Genomic DNA, 19,575 nt, shown 5'->3' on the forward strand with positions numbered 1-19,575 from the left:
TATTTAAATTACTCCATTATGTTAATCTAAGATCTTACTCCGTTGAACTCGCTTATATTATTCATTCCTTGAGAATGGCGTCATTATATAGCTAGTTTTTACTTGTCTGTGTATTTTTTGAACTGCAGATGAAAGATCAAACAGAAGAAAGATCCTCGCAGTTACTACGCAACTTAAGCAGTTGCGTGCTCTACCAACTTAGCTATCAAGCCAACTGGGAGCTGGTCATATTGTGAGTTCGTAATATACCCGTGAAGGATGAATAAATAAATGTAAATATATGAACCGTATATTTTGAACTGCGGATGAAAGATCCTCGCTGTTCAGTTTGCAACACAGTTTCGCAACGCAGAAAATAATTCTGTTCAAACAGTTCAAATTCTGTTTTCGGTCGTTTAATAGAAACATGTTGTTACATTTCAGGGATCCATCAAGGAAGTCTCCCAAATAAATATATTTATGTTTTAGTCCGATTAGTCTCCCTGGTGCTAAATACTCGGCCGCCATTCGGTAAATAATTGTTTGGCGCTTCGTTAATCTCGTAACAGTATTCTAAAATTTTACCGTTATTGTGATTGGTCTGAAATGAAGGAACTCCAATTCTTTTATTCTAAACTCGTCTTGTGATTGGCAGAAAAACTTTGGGTGGCCCCGTTTTATTTCCTTGCACTGTAAATTCACTGATTCTCGCATTTACGACTGTGGCACGTTAACAAACTTTGGATCTAACAAGAGCTTTTTTGATTGCAACAAGAGCTTTTTTGATTGCCAATGGAAACCAAGTACAGGGCTCTGGATCAGCCCAATCAAAGCAGCAAAAGAGGCGGTGTGTTCTTGACGTGCAAAAGCATCGCTGTAGTTGCTGTAATTGTGTTGGTCGTTGTCATTGTCCTTGTGTTGTTAGCAACGTTTCTTGGTCCGGGTCGAAAGAGTTCCAGTTCAGAAGGTAAGGCATGCAACATAAGGTACAAAGATCAATGTTTGTTCTACCGGGGTCGGGAAACGGACACATCTTTTGCGCGTACCGTGTTTCTGTCGCTTTCGTAGGGAAACATCGTAAATACGGATTTGTCCCAACCCTTTTTGGCTTGATTGTACGTTCTTCCGTTCGACACCCTTTCGTCTGTAACAGACATGATAAAACCATACCTAGTGGGTAACTTGGCCCTCTCTGGTGAACTCTTATCCTCCCTGGCCCCTATTTTTAAACGTTACCTAGTCAATTTGTATTTCTCCCTGATGTAAAATTTTTAAAAATTTCCTGGTGTGATTCAGCGGCCCGCAGAAAAATTCTCGAACCGATAAAACGTACTAAAAGTTTTTTTCGTATCCCCCTTCTTCTTCAGTCTATCCCTTTGCAATTGTCACCTCTGAAATGAAATTGACATTCGGAGTTCAAATAGAAGAAAGAACCTCGCAGTTACTACGCAACTTAAGCAGTTGCAAAGAGAAAGCCTGAAAAAAATTCAGCAATTGTTGGTGGAGGCATTTCCGGTCTGTATGTAGCGGAAACTCTCCTTAGGCTCCAAAAAGAGACAAACGTTTGCTTGTTTGAAAGAGACGACCCGTTTGGTGGACGAATACGCGATTACACTTTCCAGCAGATGCCTGGTGTCCCAGTTGGTAAGTACTTTTGCAAATTTTCATAACTTACGAATGGGGAATCCATCTGGGAGGGGATCAAAATGTCAATCGTTTATTTACCCACGAAAAAACAAATGAGATAGAAGCTCGTTCAAACCACGTACGTGCTTAATAAAATATAACAATTAAAAGTTTAAAGAAAAAATTGCAAAGCCTAGATATATCAATTCATTAGATTGTTATCAGTTACTATTGAATTGTAAGGAGGCGGAATATTTTTACAAAAACCGCGCGGTATACTTAATTGATTGATTGATTGATTGATTGATTGATTGATTGATTGATTGATTGATTGATTGACTGACTGACTGACTGACTGACTCACTGATTGATTTATTGATTGATTAATTAACTGATTGATTAATTGATTGATTGATTGATTGATTGATTGACAGACAGACTGAATCACTCACTGATTGATTTATTGATTGATTGATTGATTACCTGATTGATTGATTGATTGATTGATTGATTGATTGATTGATTGATTGATTGATTGATTGATTGATTGATTGATTGATTGATTGATTGATTGATTGATTGATTGATTGATTGATTGATTGATTCCAGCCTTTACCAAAACATTCCCACCAACTATTTCTTAGGGTTCCACTCTCTTTGTCTACATAACAGTGAACTGATCATCATTGGAAATGATGGAATTTGGAATTTTGCTTTATAACGGGCAGGGGGGCTGGGGAGTCACATAAGGTAATTTTCACTTCTCACGGCCACTAACCTATTGTCTCATCAATAACATGGTCCCAATCAATGAAAAGTAAAGGTACTTTGTAGTTTCCTTTTATGCGCGCTCGAAAAAACTGATATCAAGTTAATATTTATTATGTTGCCTCTTGGAATTTCAAAAAAAGTTGAGCGTTTGTTGCAAGTTACTCGTTCTATTCAGGGCAATTTCTCGAATGCGACACCTTAAGTATACCCTAAAAACAAGTGGCGGGATGCAATTTTTTTTCCCATAGACCATTTCATGAAACTCTTATGAAGCTCCTCCGTTGAATTAACTAGATAGCAGCTCTTTAAATTTTGTAGGGATCTAAAACAGTGTATTTAACCTCGTACCACTTTCTTTGAATTGTTTTCAGGCTTAGGTGCTTGGCGCGTGGATGAAAGCCATTCAATAGTTTGGTGAGTGACAGTTTATAGCGGTATCTGCAACAATGAACCTATCAAGCGGACTGTAGAAAACTGAAGTAATGAAAAGGGAACTACATTACTGTAAGGATCAATCACCTACTTCAGTAAGCGAATCAATTCGCTCTGACAAAGGGCTAACGCTTGAAAAGTCAGCACTCGGATTTCTTTACGGTGGCCAAATTACCTCAGTTATTAACTCTGTTCATAAAACCAGACTTTCGTTTCTACTCGCCACAGGCTCAGCGTTACAGTTTCTCCAGAAACTAACCGCGTTATCTATCTGTGTGGCTGTTTGCTTTGCAATTGTATGGCTTGCTTCCACGTAAACTTAATAGGGCTCTTAGAGATAGGGGCCATGACTTCATACTCCCTACAGGGAAAACTGAACGGTTTACACGGACTTTTGTAAATATATGTCTTTTTTAGATTTATTTCTTACAGTGCAACGAACTCAACCGGGGCCATCGCAAAACCGACACTTTGAAATGCTCTCGTTTTTGATTGGTTACAAACTACCAAAGCCAGACTCCTTTGTTGTAAAAGTGACCTGTGATTGGCTGATCAATGTTGGGTGGCCCCGGTTGAGTTCGTTGCCCCGTAATACCTCTTTGACTTAATTCTTTCATAGGTTTGTAATTTTGTAATTCATATGATCTGTTTTCAGCTTAGTTCATTATTGATTGTAAAGTCACACGTATGTTGTGTCTATCAATCAATCAATCAATCAATCAATCAATTAATCTTTATTTGTACTCACTCTTGCTCAAAAATAAAATTACAACAAAGAAAATATTAAAAGTAGTAATTAGAGCACTGGCTGCCTGGAGCGGAGCCAGGCAGCCAGTCTAATCTTTTTAATAAAGACTGTTAATTTAATTAACCTGGCAGGCTGACTAACTGAGGACCGACTAGTTGACTGCTTATAAACGATCAGACAGCGGGGACGAGCACTACAAGAATTTTTATAGAAGGTTTTTTTTTTTTTCTTAAACAGGGAACTACTCAAACGCTTCAACACGTCAGTCAGTTATCTCGCTAAAAACAATCGAGACAGGTTGGAAGCGAGGGGTGTTTTTGCCACCGACAGGCTAATGCTGAAAAAGAAAGCGTTCCCCTCACTTAACCATGGAAGATTTCAAAATTCCGCCTACGAAGAGATGGTGGGGCACCTATTGAGTCAGAGGAAGGAGGCTATCAAGTTTCCAAGTTTATCCACCTTCATGTCGGAATATCTCAAACCAGAAGGGCACCAATTATTCACTCATTTGAATGGTACTATACCAGACTCTGCCCGACAAGTCGGCGCAGGAGACCTCGCTGATTATGCCGTGACAACAGCTCATTTCAAGGGTAACTACTCCCGACCAGATAAAGGATTGTCTTCCATTACACAAGAGTTACAGTTTTCTGTTACAAAACTTGGAGCCAGACTCTTTCAGAATGAAGAAATCAAGATCATTGAAGAGACGGTGGACAGCAGGTTCAAGCTGATAACAAAAAATTATACAGTAACAGCGAATATACTGGTTGTCGCGGTCCCTCCAGTGCCACTGAAGAGAATCAAGGGTTCTGTCGCTGAAGAGATTCAAAACGACTCGATCTTCAAGACAATCCAATATCAGGTGGCTTTTAAGGGCCTTGCTGTGTTTGAGGATGCCTGGTGGCAACTCAACTCTACCGGAAGTCGTTATCTGGCGGACGAGCAAGAAATGTTGTCTACCAGTGACTGTTTGGGATTCATATTTCCATACAAGTAAGTAGACTGAGTATTATTTGCTTGTAGACACTGACAGAGTATATAGAATACCCAAAAGTAAACAATACTAAGAGTATGAAGCCCACTTCAAGTGAGAAATAGCGTCAACGCGAGTTTGAACTTCGAGAGAACGTGAGAGTCAATGACACTCGGCATGAAACTATTGAGTCGAAACGACAGTTGGAGAGTCACATTGGATTATTGTCAAGTTTATTGCCTCCATTTCTTTGTAAACTCCAGGCCGAGGGCAACTACTCTTTTTCTAGACAGTCACAGACAATGAAATTCAGTTTACAAGGTGAACCCAATATCCTAAAAAAGTATACTTACTTGTTTATCTTGACACTTATTGTTTTCAACCCGCTGTTTGTGGCCTGGTCCTTCTTAAGAACCGTGGAAAAACCAGGCTTAAACTATGCAGGTCTTTCAGCGCATGTAATTGAATTAGAGTTTCCACGGAAAATTCAGACTATTAGCATTTTAAGATGGCTCACAATTTTTTTTTTTTTTTAATTTTTATTAGCCTAAGACACACAATACAATATTTGCAGTACTACACACTACTTATAGTACTTACAAAGTTACAATGCTTACAGTTTTTGCAATACTTACAATATCCGGTTTACAATATCACGCTATACTAATAATCTTTATAGTGCTTGCAACATTACACATACATTTAATAGGGGAAAAGAAGCCAAAAGATAGAAAATTATATAAGAAATAAATAAATAAATAGCCAAATAAATAAATAGCTAAATATACTAAACAACTAAAAAGAGGTCTTTGTAGCAAATATATATATGGAGAACTGAAAGGAAAGTTATATAAGATTCTCACTTTTCCATTGTAATTTTAGGTTCGTTAAAAACAACAAAAAGCTAGGGTGTGACTCAGTCATTTTGCATGCATATAAATATTTCTTTGTGAAAAGAAGCAACAAATCTAGTTGATGGCGCGGGTTTCGGTGCACAGCGGGTGAGATTGTAAAATTTTGAAATAGGAATTGTTCGTTCGACAAATTTATTTGTGTATTTTGTGATACATTGAACCAGGATAATACTTCTTGATAGAACTTAAGAGTAAATGTCAGTAAAAATCGAGGAAAATCCAAAAAACGTGGCCACGGTCAAAAAATCGATTTCGCTCATACTTTGTCAGTTTGAAGGCCTAAGTAAGTGACTGAAGGATATGAGGTTAGTTTTTTGAAATATTCCATTTAACGGCACAAAACCACGAAAAACGGTCACCCTACCGGAAGCTCAGATTTCACCTAGCGGAAACTCGAAATTTTACACTTTTCAGCTTCTCGCTACACAGACGTTTACATAGCTGTGAATCTTTCTTAAGTATAATTGAATACATTGATTCTTCCTTAGTGAAACCATGGCAATAACTTTTATCTCTACTCATTTGTGAGCGAACTGAGACCCGATTAAGAAGACACACTTTTCTTATTTACGCGAAGGTGTAAAATAATCCAAACTCAGCGGCGAAAAAGGCTGACCGGTAGTTCTTCAAATCCTCTGATATTATAACCAACGACAGTTCAGTCATTGATTTTTATGTCTACGTTTTTAAATCTTTAGGATCTAGTAGCACTTTTGCATGAACGCCGATCAAAATTTGATAAAATTCAAATTGAGCGCCTTTGAAATCTACAACTCTACATAACAAAGCACTATTGAATAAATTAACTCCTCGGCCAAAGTTTGTACATAAAGATGACGGTTTTACGTTTTTAGCGTTTTGAACCGTTTTAAAGTATTTATTGATGTTAAATATTGTCTACACAGATAAAACAAACTATGAAACACCAAAATTACCAAGAGCTGAAATTAAATCTCAGAGGCTCGCTCTCTAATCTGTGTCACGCACGAGCGACTTAGCTACAATTAGTACAGTAACAAACAGATATTTACATCTGTTGATTTAATGAAAATAAGTCTTTTTTTAAAATATCTTAGTCAACGATGTGCCAGGTTCCCCAGTTAACTTGCTACTGTCTAGAACAATTAGAATTGATTTTATTTAGTATGAGAAGTTTTGTGCCGTCGATAACCAATCGGAAGTAACTGTTTCCGCGAGAAGCAAATATTGCACCGTTCTCTGAATAAACAAGTCTACTTAACCATATAACCAGAGTATGTTGTTGGTGAAGTTAATAGACATACATAACAACGATGTCTTGCTTGTTCTTGAGCATTGTCGGTGGGATTTGCGGCGCAGGCGAACGCACTTGCTACTCAGCTTCCGTCGCACTACTCACGCTCAGTGTAACAAGGATATAAAACATCGCACAGTCCTAAAAAAAACTCTCCGGACTTGAACAAGAATTGATTTTAGCAAGATTGCGTGTTTTTAAAAGCCAACGAATTTATTGGAGATGACCACCCGTTCGTCTCATCGTGTCAGGTTAGGCATAACCTGACATGATGTCGATAGGCTCCACTCCTGAGGCCAGGGTGCATTGCGCGTCAACATCACGCCGAAGGTACGCCAAGGACGTCTTAATTCCACGCCAAGCCGCCAACTTGACATTTGACAACATTGGACCAGCGGAATTACTTACCAAGATGGCGGGCCGGCGATTTTGCGCGGGAGATTAGCGTGGCAAAATCGCGCTCTGGAGCCTGGTCACTTGGGTAAATCACGTCATGCAGGTAACTAAATCACTTTGGCACCGACATGTTTAGGGTCTGTTCGAGTAAATTTATTTTCTAGCTACTTTGATGATTGTACTGCTTACGCCACAAGATATACGCCAGCTGTACGCCAACGACTTCGATCGTACGCCAATACGCCGAGCGCTCTTCAAACCCTAGCCGAAGATCTTCGGCGTATCCTACATGAAATGCAGCCTGGGCCTGAGGGAGCACTCGGATTTCTTTTTTTCCGATTATGCCTGTGCCACTTACTCAATAATACACCATTCTCATTTATTCTCCAGGCTCAAAAATATTCCATCACATTTATTCCATTGCGCGTATGCCACACATGACATTCCAATCCTAGCAGTATGCAGGATGTTTGTCCCATGAAGCATTTTTTCGGTTATGCCTGTGCCACTTACTGAGTAATACATCATTCTCAAAAGTAATTTTTGCACCATACCGGAAGTTGTTTCGGGTCACTCAGCAGGAGCGGTGGAAAGTAGCCGCACTGGAATTGGAATATATTTTTTCCAATCCATGAAGATATTTGACCTTTCAAAATAGCTCCTCCCTACGGGCTCGGGTAAATAACAACTGCAAAATGTACTACCAAGCAGGAGCTGTCTCCAATGAGCGTGAGTTTGTATCCTCTTCATTCTGTTGTCCAATGCGACGATAGAAAACACTATGAGTTTTACGACTTGCATGTTTTATTGATGGCGCTTGTCAAACAACAGTACAGTCTGTCATTGATAAAGAAAATAAAGTTTAATTTTGACAATATTCGATGAAAAATACTAAGACGTTTCCAAAGAAGGCACCGAAGAATAAATAATGTGCACTGTCACTTTTACGACAGTTAAAAAGGAGGGAAGGGGGTGTGCGTGGGATGGGGGGGGGGGGGGGAGGATTTAACAACCATACTATTTTCTCTCCCCAACCACCCACAAAGTAAACAGTTTGCACAGTATACTAGTGGAAACGTCACATTAACAATTATATGTTTACGTCTAACAGCACAATTACGGTCCTTGCATCACTCCAATATGGCCATTTCCCCACAAAACTATATTTAAGTAGATCTTTGATCAATCTTGTACGTCAAGCTTTGTTACTTTGAATTTGTCTTGGTTTCTCGCGGAGACATTTCAAACTTTTTACTCCTACGACTTTGAATGGATTTACAACTGTAATTAGCGAGTTACACGCTGGTTGGCCGGTTTAATCGCGGGGGCAGCCTTGAGGTGGTCGCCATACCATTAGTGTATCTACCCCTTCACTGAACACACTTTTAAAAAAGATAACCTGATCAAATAAAACGATTTTTCGAAAGAAAATAAATAATGTTATATTTTATACAATTATGCGCAATTATAACGTAACGAGGTTACTGAGATATTTATTATGTGTCTGAGCTCAATCGGGCGCGCGGGAATGGAAACTAGTTAAAGTTTAGCGGGCCGCGCGTACGAACTGAGAGATGTGGGTAGTGCTGTGCACGCGCTGCGGACCTGTTTATGGACACTCTCTCACTCACTCACTCACTTACTCATTCACTCACTCACTCACTTGTTCACTCACTCACTCACTTGCTAACTCACTTGCTCACTCACTCACACTCACTTGCTCACTCACTCACACACTCACTTGCTCACTCACTCACTCACTCACTCACTCACTCACTCACTCACTCACTCACCCACCCACTCACTCACTCACTCACTCACTCACTCACTCACTCACTCACTCACTTGCTCACTCACTCACTCACTCACTCACTCGCTTGCTCACTCACTCACTCACTCACTCACTCACTCACTCACTCACTCACTCACTCACTCACTCACTCACTCACTCACTCACTCACTCACTCACTCACTCACTCGCTCACTCGCTCACTCGCTCGCTGAGCCCACAGGGACGAGCTGTTTTGAAAGCTCAAATATCTTCATGGATTGGAATAGATTTATTCCTTTTTCCAGTGCGGGTGCCGTCCTCAGCTCCTTGCAGTGACCAGAAACAACTTCTGGGATGGTGCAAAGATTACCCGTCCTTCGCCAAGCTATACATAACTTGGCACGATGAACCGGACAGATAGTCATATCCGATAAATTCGCCGGCTTCTGAAAACATCCACATCTCGCCAAAATTAATTCTACCTCCGTTTCAATTCCGGAAAATTTCAACGACTTTTTGCGATTTTTTTATATCCCTGTTACACCGCGTGAATGGCGTGACGGAAGTTGAAGAACTTGTGAGTTCGTCTGCGCCGCAAATCCCACCAACAATATTCAAGAACGAACAAGACATCGTTGTTCTATGAACTTCCCCGACAATGAACTCTGGTGTTTCACAGATAAAGATAATTTGATTTCTTTATTTATAGAACGATGCAATTTTCGTGAGAACAGGTACTTCTGATTGGCTATCGACGGCAAAAAGCTTCTCATTCTTAATAACATCAATTCTAATCGTTTCAGTTTGAATTGATATTTTCTTTTATTTTTATTTCAGCAAGTTAACTGGGGAACCTGGCACATCGTTGAGTACGTTATTTTAAAATAAGACTTATTTTAAATCAACAGATGTAAATATCTGTTTGTTACTGTACTAATTGTAGCTAAGTCGCTCGTGCGTGACACAGATTAGAGAGCGAGCCTCTGAGATTTAATTTCAGCTCTTGGTAATTTTGGTGTTTCATAGTTTGTTTTATCTGTGTAGACAATATTTAACATCAATAAATACTTTAAAACGGTTCAAAACGCTAAAAACGTAAAACCGTCATCTTTATGTACAAACTTTGGCCGAGGAGTTAATTTATTCAATAGTGCTTTGTTATGTAGAGTTGTAGATTTCAAAGGCGCTCAATTTGAATTTTATCGAATTTTGATCGGCGTTCATGCAAAAGTGCTACTAGATCCTAAAGATTTAAAAACGTAGACATAAAAATCAATGACTGAACTGTCTTTGGTTATAATATCAGAGGATTTGAAGAACTACCGGTCAGCCTTTTTCGCCGCTGAGTTTGGATTATTTTACACCCTCGCGTAAATAAGAAAAGTGTGTCTTCTTAATCGGGTCTCAGTTCGCTCACAAATGAGTAGAGATAAAAGTTATTGCCATGGTTTCACTAAGGAAGAATAAATGTATTCAGTTATACTTAAGAAAGATTCACAGCTATGTAAACGTCTGTGTAGCGAGAAGCTGAAAAGTGTAAAATTTCGAGTTTCCGCTAGGTGAAATCTGAGCTTCCGGTAGGGTGACCGTTTTTCGTGGTTTTGTGCCGTTAAATGGAATATTTCAAAAAACTAACCTCATATCCTTCAGTCTCTTACCTAGGCCTTCAAACTGACAAAGTATGAGCGAAATCGATTTTTTGACCGTGGCCACCATTTCTTTGATTTTTACTGACAATCACTCTTAATACTTACGGGGCATTCCAAAAAAGTGTGTTACAATGAATCAGCGTTTTGACACTGAAAGCAGGCATCGTCATTTCTAATTTTAAATCTCTTAAGTTCTTTATTAGTTACTAAGATTCTATGGAATAATTTAAAGGCAAATTGTCTTAGTTTATTGTCAATGGATATTTCATAGATGTTTTTAAATAATTTACTCCAATGGTGGGTTAGATCAAAACCCCGCTTAGACCAAGACTTCACAGCTGTAGGTTCTGTTGTAACCTTTTCCTGAAAAAACTTGTAGTAGTCTTTGCAACCCATTTTAGTCAGTAAGATTGTTTTATTATCAGAGAGATGAAATGTATCACGTTCCTCAAGAATACTTCTGTCAGGTCACAATGGCTCACAATGCTTTCCACCACTTATAATTTTATGAGTCATTACAACCACTCTTTATCAGTTGATACTACAATAATAGAATCAAAGAAATTCCTAATCATTTGTAAACAAGTTGTGATTATTTCTTTTCTTCTCTCTTTTTTTTTTACTTAATAAGTTCCCATAGCAATGATATAACCTGTCTAAACAACAGCCCTAATTTAAGCTGTAAGTTTCAGCCCAGATAATAAGGCTTCGATTTGATAAAAAAAAATGCCATACACTGCTTTGTATTTTGGCACTTTTCAGAATCATTGTTTCTTAATTATCTCTAAAGAAATGTGTGGTTACCCCCAATTTTCTTTTTGGATTCCTGTAGCCCTTGCTAAGATCTTCTTTTCCCGCATAGTCATAATCTGCGCGGTAATACCTATGTATTAGTAGGCACCGTCCTTAACAAGTCCCAATGTTGGTTTGGTAAGCCATTAAGTTATGAAAATAACCATTACTTGGTCGGCTATGAATTATTAGAAATTTCCATTATTGTAGAATCAACTGATAAAGAATGGTAGTAACGGATCATTCAATTATAAGTGTGGGGTGATTGCTGGAAACCATTGTGAGCCAGTTTTCGAAGCAGACATACAGATTCATCTGGGAAAGCAATACTAAGCAGACCTTTCAGGTCATGTTTTTGAATCAGACCTACCACGAAAGCCTGAGAAAAACGGAAAACAGGTATTTGAGGTCATATTTTAAACCAGACCTCGCCTGAAAGCCTGGGAATAAAATAATAACCAAGGTTTTTAGGTCAAAGTTTTCGAGTCAGACTTAAACAAATACCAGACCAACAGGGTTTTTTTAGGTAATGTTTTGACCTAAGACTTACTCTTAAACCAGACTAACCAGAATTTTACAGGTCATATTTTTGAATCAGGTTATTCTTGTTTTTTCGGATTATAATTTGTTGTCTTACCAGCCTAAACCAGCTCTTCCCAAGGTCCCTACAATCACGGACAAAAGTGTTGAGACAATTTACCAAAACTAACGCTTTCGAACTAACAATGGTATTTTGTATTTAAATGAAAACACCTTTTCCATCTGTAGTCACCCCTTCCTCCCCCTCCAACAATATTGCAAAACGCTTCCTAGAAAAGGGGGAATGGGAAGCTACCTTTCACGAGGGGAGAGAGGAAAATTTACACCTAGGGAAAGAAGGTTGGTAATTTTCAGGTGTCTCAACAACTTTTGTCCATGATTGTAGCTAGGTTTGCACCAGAATGACCAGCAACGTGACTCGTAAAACTAACTTTTATGATTTATTATTCAGTAAGTGACACAGGCATACTGATAGGAGCACTCGGATTTTTTTTTTTTTTTTTTTTTTGAGTATGCCTGCATCAGTTACTGAATAATAAATCATTCTCATTTATTCACCAGGCTTAACATATTCCATCATATTTATTCTATTGCGCAAAATTAACCTTATCGGACGTTTTCTAAGTTCTGGTCAAGTTTATTTAAACGAGGAAAAACCCAATTTTCAAGGACCGTCTTTGTATTCAGTTGGCCACAGTAAAATATTTAAAATATTTCCTAGGCAACGTGGTTTCAAAGGAGAGGCAGTGCTGCAAATGAGCTATGCCAAGCAGCTCTGTGCTGTCAAATGGGCTGAGTTACTCAAGATTTCCAAGAAGGCTGTTGATCGCGAGATGCTCAGAGCGTTATCAAGATTGTTCCCAGGGATAGAAATTCCAGAGCCACTAGAGTCAAAGTACATTTATTGGAAGGAAGGATTCATGTAAGTGCTCAAATAATCTGTGATTCACCATACACTGTGGTAACACAGTAAACACGGTACAATAGAATGCAATACGATAAAATACTTGCAGTCGCATCTACACCGTAACTATAGTTAGAATGTAGTAAGTCTTCAGTGGCCATTTCCGAGTTGTTTTCAGCTTAGTTATACGAAAGTGAGGCTCAGTGCAAAGATTTTCACTTGAAAATTAGCTTTGTTTGCTTATGAATGAACATTAATCTTCATAATAAACTATATGCTTTCGTCATTAGGTTCAAAGCAACTAGGAAATCGCCTTTTTAAAAATCGGTGATCCATGAAATGAAATTATGGCGGATTAGGGAAAGCAATGCTTCAATTCAAAGTCATTTTTACAGCATCTTGCGAGAAACGCATGGCGGCTTCCTTGCTGACAAAACGATGGATAACTTTTGCAGTGAGGTTATCAAAATTTGAATTATAATTAGAAAAATCAAAAAAAGTCTCATTAGGAATTATTCTAAAATTCTAAGAGTTTTTAATTCAGTGAAAAAGACAAAAGCCAACAAAACCTACAAAACAGGGCAAAAATCAGCAAAACGTACCAACACTACCAAATTCCACGAAAAAGCCTTTTTAATTTATTGGCTTTAATGTTCTCGTTGGGTGCCTCTTTAAAATATTAATGCTCTAAAAAAGTTGTGCGTCCAAAAACCGTTTTGTCGTGCAGTAAGGAAGTAAAGTAATGAAAATTGATTTCACATCTATCATGTAGGGAGTGGTCTCCCACCTTCCCGAGCCAAGGACTCATGTCAAAAGCTTCTGGCCAAAAACTTCATGGTTCAGTTTACTTCAAAAGGGGCACATTTACTGAGAGGAATTATTGAGGGGCAGAATTTCAAGGCGATAAGCACTGTTAACTTTTAACTTACCCGACAGTTAACGTTAGCTCACGGAACTAATTTGAGCGATCAGAGAGTCTAGCTGGTCGATCAGCCTTGCAGTCGTTCCAAATATTAATGCTCAGGGATCCTGATCTAGACAAAGATCCAAATACAATGGACTCCTGTTTTTTCAAGTGCTCCTTGCTAAGTTTACAGAAGTCACTGAAACTTCGTTATCATTTATTTTAATCGCCTGATCTTTGGTTTCATTCAAGTGGGCTAGCTCTATGGCAACATGATCTGATGATATAATTCCTTGGATTAAATCCGATCACTCGGCAATCTTGTTAACAATCAATGGAATTGAAAGTGAATGACGCGGTCCCTCTTTTTGGAAATTTAATGCGAGTGTACCAGATGACAAAGAATATGATGATATGATAAATCACAGCTATCATGAGTGGATCAAGGAGTTTAAAGATATGCAGGACCCTATACTGTTCTCGGATCTTCTGAAATACACAATTAGACAAGATACTGTACTATAATGTACAGTAAAAGCAAAGCTAAAGAAAGAAGAGCTAAATGTGCGAATTGGAAGGAAAGTTTAAACATTGTCAGTTGGTGTGCGAAAAGGACCCATCGACTAAAAACATAAACAGATTGCAGATTCTTTTGGTATGAACATATGGCACAAGGAGCAATAATACGCTCCAGGGCAAATTGGTATGAACAAGGTGAGAAAAGTAACACTGAGTACTTTTAAATCTAGTACAAAAGTACTCTCTGGAAAATTTTTACGAGAACTCAATCAGTTTCTACAAATCCTAAAGTAATAAGGCAAGAACTTTGCGACTTTTATTCAGTACTTTATCAGAGGAATCCAAGTCAGTGTAGCAGTAATTCGTTGGATATATTTCTGAAAAACGTTTCTGTGCCAAACCTCACTGAGGAACAAAAAGAAAAATGTAAGAAAAATTGGTGAATTGGCGAATGCTTTAACACCTTAAAAACACCGGGCATGCCGATGACATGTCTTGTTTAGTGGAGAACACTTCCTCTTATGCACATTTATGTTAATGTCTGGAGCAATTTTCTATTTATTCTGGTCTCAAAGTTAATGCAGAAGAAACGGAATTTTTGCGTCTAGGGTTGAAAAACCTAGGGGCCTTTTCTCAAGATTTTAAAACATTGAAAATATTGTTCGAATATTTTGGTTATAGCAAGCAGACTAGCAATAAAGAAAATTTCGTGGAAGTTCTCAAATCTATGAAAATATTATTAAATATGTGGAAGGGGAGGGGGCTCACACTTATAGGAAAAATTCAAATTGTCAAGTCTATTTGCCATTCTAAAGTTTATGTCCAAAGCAGCTCTCAATTCATGTTTCCAAGGATATTTTACGTGCGGTAAATAAAGAAATATATAATTTCATCTGGAATGATAAGGACAAAGTTAAGTGTACGGCTTTAATCAGTGACATTGATTGTGATGGATTGAAAATGCTTGAGGTAGAATCAATGGTCCTGGCTGAGGGAATTATTTGTCTAAAGAAATATACTGAAGATTATGTCAGCTCTTGGAAATTTTTCCTAAACCATTATTTAGAGAAAGTGGGTGGTAAGCTTATTCTGCCCTGTCAATTTGATACTCGGAAATTACCATCTCTCTGCCAGTTTTTTGTAAAGTTGTCTCGATGCTTGGTCATCCCTCACAACAAAAGAAGTAGATTATGTAATATTTTGCCTAAAACACACGAGGCAGCATGGCGGGTCTCAACAACAACTTTATTACGCAGCATTCTGGGTACTTAATGTATTACACTAAGCATTCTGGGTACTTAATATGTTACACTGCTTTGCCACATTAATGAGATGTAATAACAACAAGTGACAGAAACGTTAATGATAACAACAACTACAGATCAAGTCTGTCAACTGGTTTTCCGATTCTCTCTGATCGCCTCAAAACAACTGGTGAAGGTGTGCTTACATTCTCTTGCACAAGGCTAGGCTCTACCTTATCATCTATAACACTGACTGGTGGTTGTGGTACACTGTTTGAAACTGGGTTTACACCTATAACCTGGGTAGATTGTTCACATAACTCAGGAACAGTTATGTCCAACTCACTAGTCTCATTTGGCACTTTATCATGAGCTGTAATCAAATGATCAGCAAAACTTAACTACCCTCCCAGGATCCACCTATCGGTGTTGCTGTTAGCTTGTGTATTCCTTACCCGAACTTTGTCATTCTCCAAAAACTGTCCTTCTTTATGACACTTCAAATCCTTATATTCCTTCTACTTACTCTGTTTACTCTCTAGTACTTGGGCTAAATCCGGTTTCACTAGCTTATGCGCGTGCGCAAACGACGTCTCATTAACAACTGATGATATGATATGATATGATATGATATGATATGATATGATATGATATGATATGATATGATAATCTTTATTTATCCACGGTACAAAATTCGTCAGCTTTAAAAATGCCTAATACTAATATAATAAAAATATTTAAATAAAAAAGCTGCTTTCCACGAATGCCGTGCCTTACAGTTCTTTGAGTAATCGTTTAAGTTGCCCAAGGGACTCTGCTACCCTTAAGTTACAAGGAAGACTGTTCCAGAGAATGGCGCCACTATAGCTGAAGCTGTTTTTCTAACAGTTTGTGCGCGGTAATGGAACGTTGAGTTTATTTTCAGAGTCCCTTAGGTTATATGCGACTTCTCGCCTTTCAAATTTAGAACTAAGATAGTTTGGAGCCAACCCGTGCAGAGACCTGTAAACCATCGTAGCTCTTTGAAATTGTTGCTGGCAAGCTAGGTTTTTCCACCCTAGAAGTTTGAAAAGGTGACCAGCACCTACGTCATAGCTTGAGTAGGTCAAAACACGGGCTGCTCTGTTTTGTAGCTTTTAAACCTTATTCCGTAAGGTTATCCTACAGTTTCCCCAAACAATGTTGCAACTCAGCTGGTGTAAGCACATGTGGTGCTGTGTGGGGTAGTACGATATCTTAACAGAAAGTCTGCAAGTCTGTGTTTCATAAAGCTACCCTTGTTACCCTCTAAAACCTGTGTGACTAGTGCCTCCTTTACAATCCTGACTGACCTTTCAACTGCCCCATTCGATTGCGGGTGGTAAGGGAGAACTAAGGTGTCTTTAATGCCACTTCTGTTCATAAACTCGGCAAATTCGTTTGAAATAATTTGCGGTCCATTATCTGATACTACTTCCTACAAGCCATGTTGGGCAAATATCAGACGCAGATCATTTATGGTGTGCCCTGCAGTGATTGAGGTCATGTGCTGTACCTCAATCCATTTTGAATGACTATCAACCACCACCAGAAAATAGTGACTGCCCTTTTGACAAAAATCAATATGAATACGCTGAAAAGGTCGCGTAACCCATTTCCACGGTATCAGAGGAGCACTAGGTGGGGAGCTCCTCACATTCTGATAAACTGAGCATAATTTTATTTCTCTCTCAATCTCCTCATCCATTTTTTGGCCACCACACACAGGTGCGAGCTATTGCTTTCATTGCACACATGCCAGGATGCTCCCAATGTAATTCTTTTAGCATTTTCTCTCCAAGCACTTGGGGAATGATTACCCTGGAGCCCTACAGAACACAATTTTGTTCACAAGAGAGCTCATGTCTACGAGTGTAATAGGGTTTTAAATTTTCCTCATAACATTTTTCAGGCCGCCCAATCATGACTAAATCAAATACTTTGCTAAGTACAGGGTCCAGTAGTGTAGCCTTCCCAATATCCTTTGCAGTTATAGGGAAATTCTCATCAATGGCGCTCACACTGTATTAGCTACCTTTATTAGAATCTTCATGAGACAACCTGGAAAGCGCATCGCAGTTACTATGTTCCTCAGATTTACGGTATTCAATCTGATAGTCATATGCTAAAAGGATGAGGGCCCAAGGCTGCATACGGGCAGCTGCCAGCGTGGGAATTGCGGCTTTGGGGCCTACAATAGCTAACAATGGCTGGTGGTCCGTTACTAATGTGAACTTTCGTCCATATAGGAATTGGTGAAACTTCTTAACCCCATATATAATAGACAAAGCTTCTCGTTCAATCTGGGCATAATTTCTCTCACTTGGGCTTAGTGTGCGAGGGGCATAAGCTATTGGCCTTTCCTGTTTTGGAAAGAGATTTTTTTCCTGGCTGGCTCGTTGCAGAGGTGAAGTCGTTGATCTTTCAATTACTGATGTCCTTTTTGGTAAATTTGATAGAGATATTGATTTCATGGTAATTAACCATTTAATATTATTAGCAAAATTCTTTATTTATAGGTATAAACTCAACAAAATTTTTCCTTCATTTTTAAAAGCCACATGTGATTTAGAGCTATTTATTGCTAGGAAAAATAATTCTGTTTTTAAGGACTATAGTAAATGGGAACCCTTAGCCTCATATGTTTAATAAACACGTCAACGAGTTGGCCGAAGAAATCAGAGTTATGTAGAACTAAATGTAAACTGCTAACACAAACTTTGTTCTTTAATATGGAATTATTTACGCTCTATTATTGTTAGTATGCTGTTTGGCCTATGTGTGTATGTGTTGGTGGGTGGGTGGGTAAAAGGGAGGGGGATTAGGGCTAAATATAGGGTTTTTGTTGTACATTATTACATATACGTTACTCTTAGGAACGATGTATACAACTAAAAATAAATTTAAAAAAACTTATTCAAAAAAAAGTAGGAAGTTCAATGTATGATTTAAAAGTAATTTTGCTCAACATTTCCACGGGCCACAATTCATCCTTGATTACAAGATTATGCCGTGTATTCAAGGATTTCGTAATCATCGATCTCTGGACGTGACTTGGGGGGGGGGGTGGGACTCCTCTATATGGGCTATACGGTGACGTGCCGCTGGATAGGGTATGGTTTATGGCGGCCCTCTGCCCTGAACAGGACATATAATTTCAGGCGAGTCTGCCCTGGACCCGTCCTAGACAGGGTATGGTTGAAAGACTGTCATTGAGTAGTCGGCAACCCGAAATCAGAGACGTTTATCTGTTTATTTTAGTGAACAATGCTTCACGTCAATTAAGTTTCCACCTAAGGTTCACCGCTGTTAATGCGAAATTTTAAACTTTTTTTGCCATCACTTCTAGGTAATGTATTATTTTATCTGTTGTGATTGGTAGTCGCGTTTTAATGCCTGGAACATCACGTCCGATAAGTGACAGTCGGCCTCTAAATGTAATTACTATTGCTAATAAACACTTGTGTAAAACAAGAGCTAGAAGTTGTCCTTTGTCCTAAATAGAGTCTTAAAATAGAGGGCGTTGTCCTACACCGGGTATATAGATATCTAAGGCTGTTGTCGTCCTAAACAGGGTCAGGGTTTCAAAACCCCAGCCGTACTCCTATACCCGAACACGGGTCAAGTACTCCCCCCCCCTCCCCCACGGGGGACGTGATCAAAATCATGGACTGAAATGCTGCACTGTACGCAGCTGGTTTGAATTTCTCTGAATGAATCTGAAATCGTGAATCAATTTTAACTAACCGTTATAATTTGTTGGAAAAACACGAGGTTAATCTCGTTGGTTAGTGTTGACCATATAAAGAATAGTGACAAATATCTGTTGCTAAGAAAAGCTGTTTGAAATATCTGCATACCAGGTTATTAACATGAAATGAAATATGTTTTTACTATAGTCACCAACATAACCCTAACCCTAACCCTCCATATAGTCACGTGCTATAACTGGCTAAAAGAACGAGAGGCACGTGAACGACCTCGTTCCCAGGGAGATGCGGCCCAAACCATTGTGACTTAAATCTCTCTTACATCTCTCTATCATGAATGTACACATTCTGGACAGCACTTCTATGGATTTTTCTGCATACACAACTGATTTTACTCGCGGCTCTATTC

The 19,575-nt window shown here is 38.7% G+C and overlaps 1 protein-coding gene across 1 annotated transcript; it reads left to right on the forward strand.

Annotated features, from left to right (window-relative positions):
• Positions 1-4,239: 4,239 nt before the first annotated feature.
• On the forward strand, positions 4,240-12,793 carry LOC146464355 (uncharacterized). The gene is made up of 3 exons (XM_085129865.1): positions 4,240-4,279; positions 4,345-4,552; positions 12,589-12,793. Exons 1-3 carry the CDS (start codon positions 4,240-4,242, stop codon positions 12,791-12,793), a joined length of 453 nt encoding a protein of 150 aa, XP_084985991.1.
• The last annotated feature ends 6,782 nt before the right edge of the window (positions 12,794-19,575 follow it).

Source organism: Pavona decussata, unplaced genomic scaffold (genome assembly GCF_977016875.1).
Source record: "Pavona decussata unplaced genomic scaffold, jaPavDecu1.1 SCAFFOLD_164, whole genome shotgun sequence".
Lineage (NCBI taxonomy): Eukaryota > Metazoa > Cnidaria > Anthozoa > Scleractinia > Agariciidae > Pavona > Pavona decussata.

Excerpts from the sequence above, each read along its gene's own strand:
- LOC146464355 (XM_085129865.1), top strand. The coding sequence starts at position 4,240 with ATGAAGAAATCAAGATCATTGAAGAGACGGTGGACAGCAG. Across the intron at positions 4,280-4,344 it reads GAAGAGACGGTGGACAGCAG|TGCCACTGAAGAGAATCAAG; the intron begins GTTCAAGCTGAT and ends CGGTCCCTCCAG. Across the intron at positions 4,553-12,588 it reads GGATTCATATTTCCATACAA|GCAACGTGGTTTCAAAGGAG; the intron begins GTAAGTAGACTG and ends AATATTTCCTAG.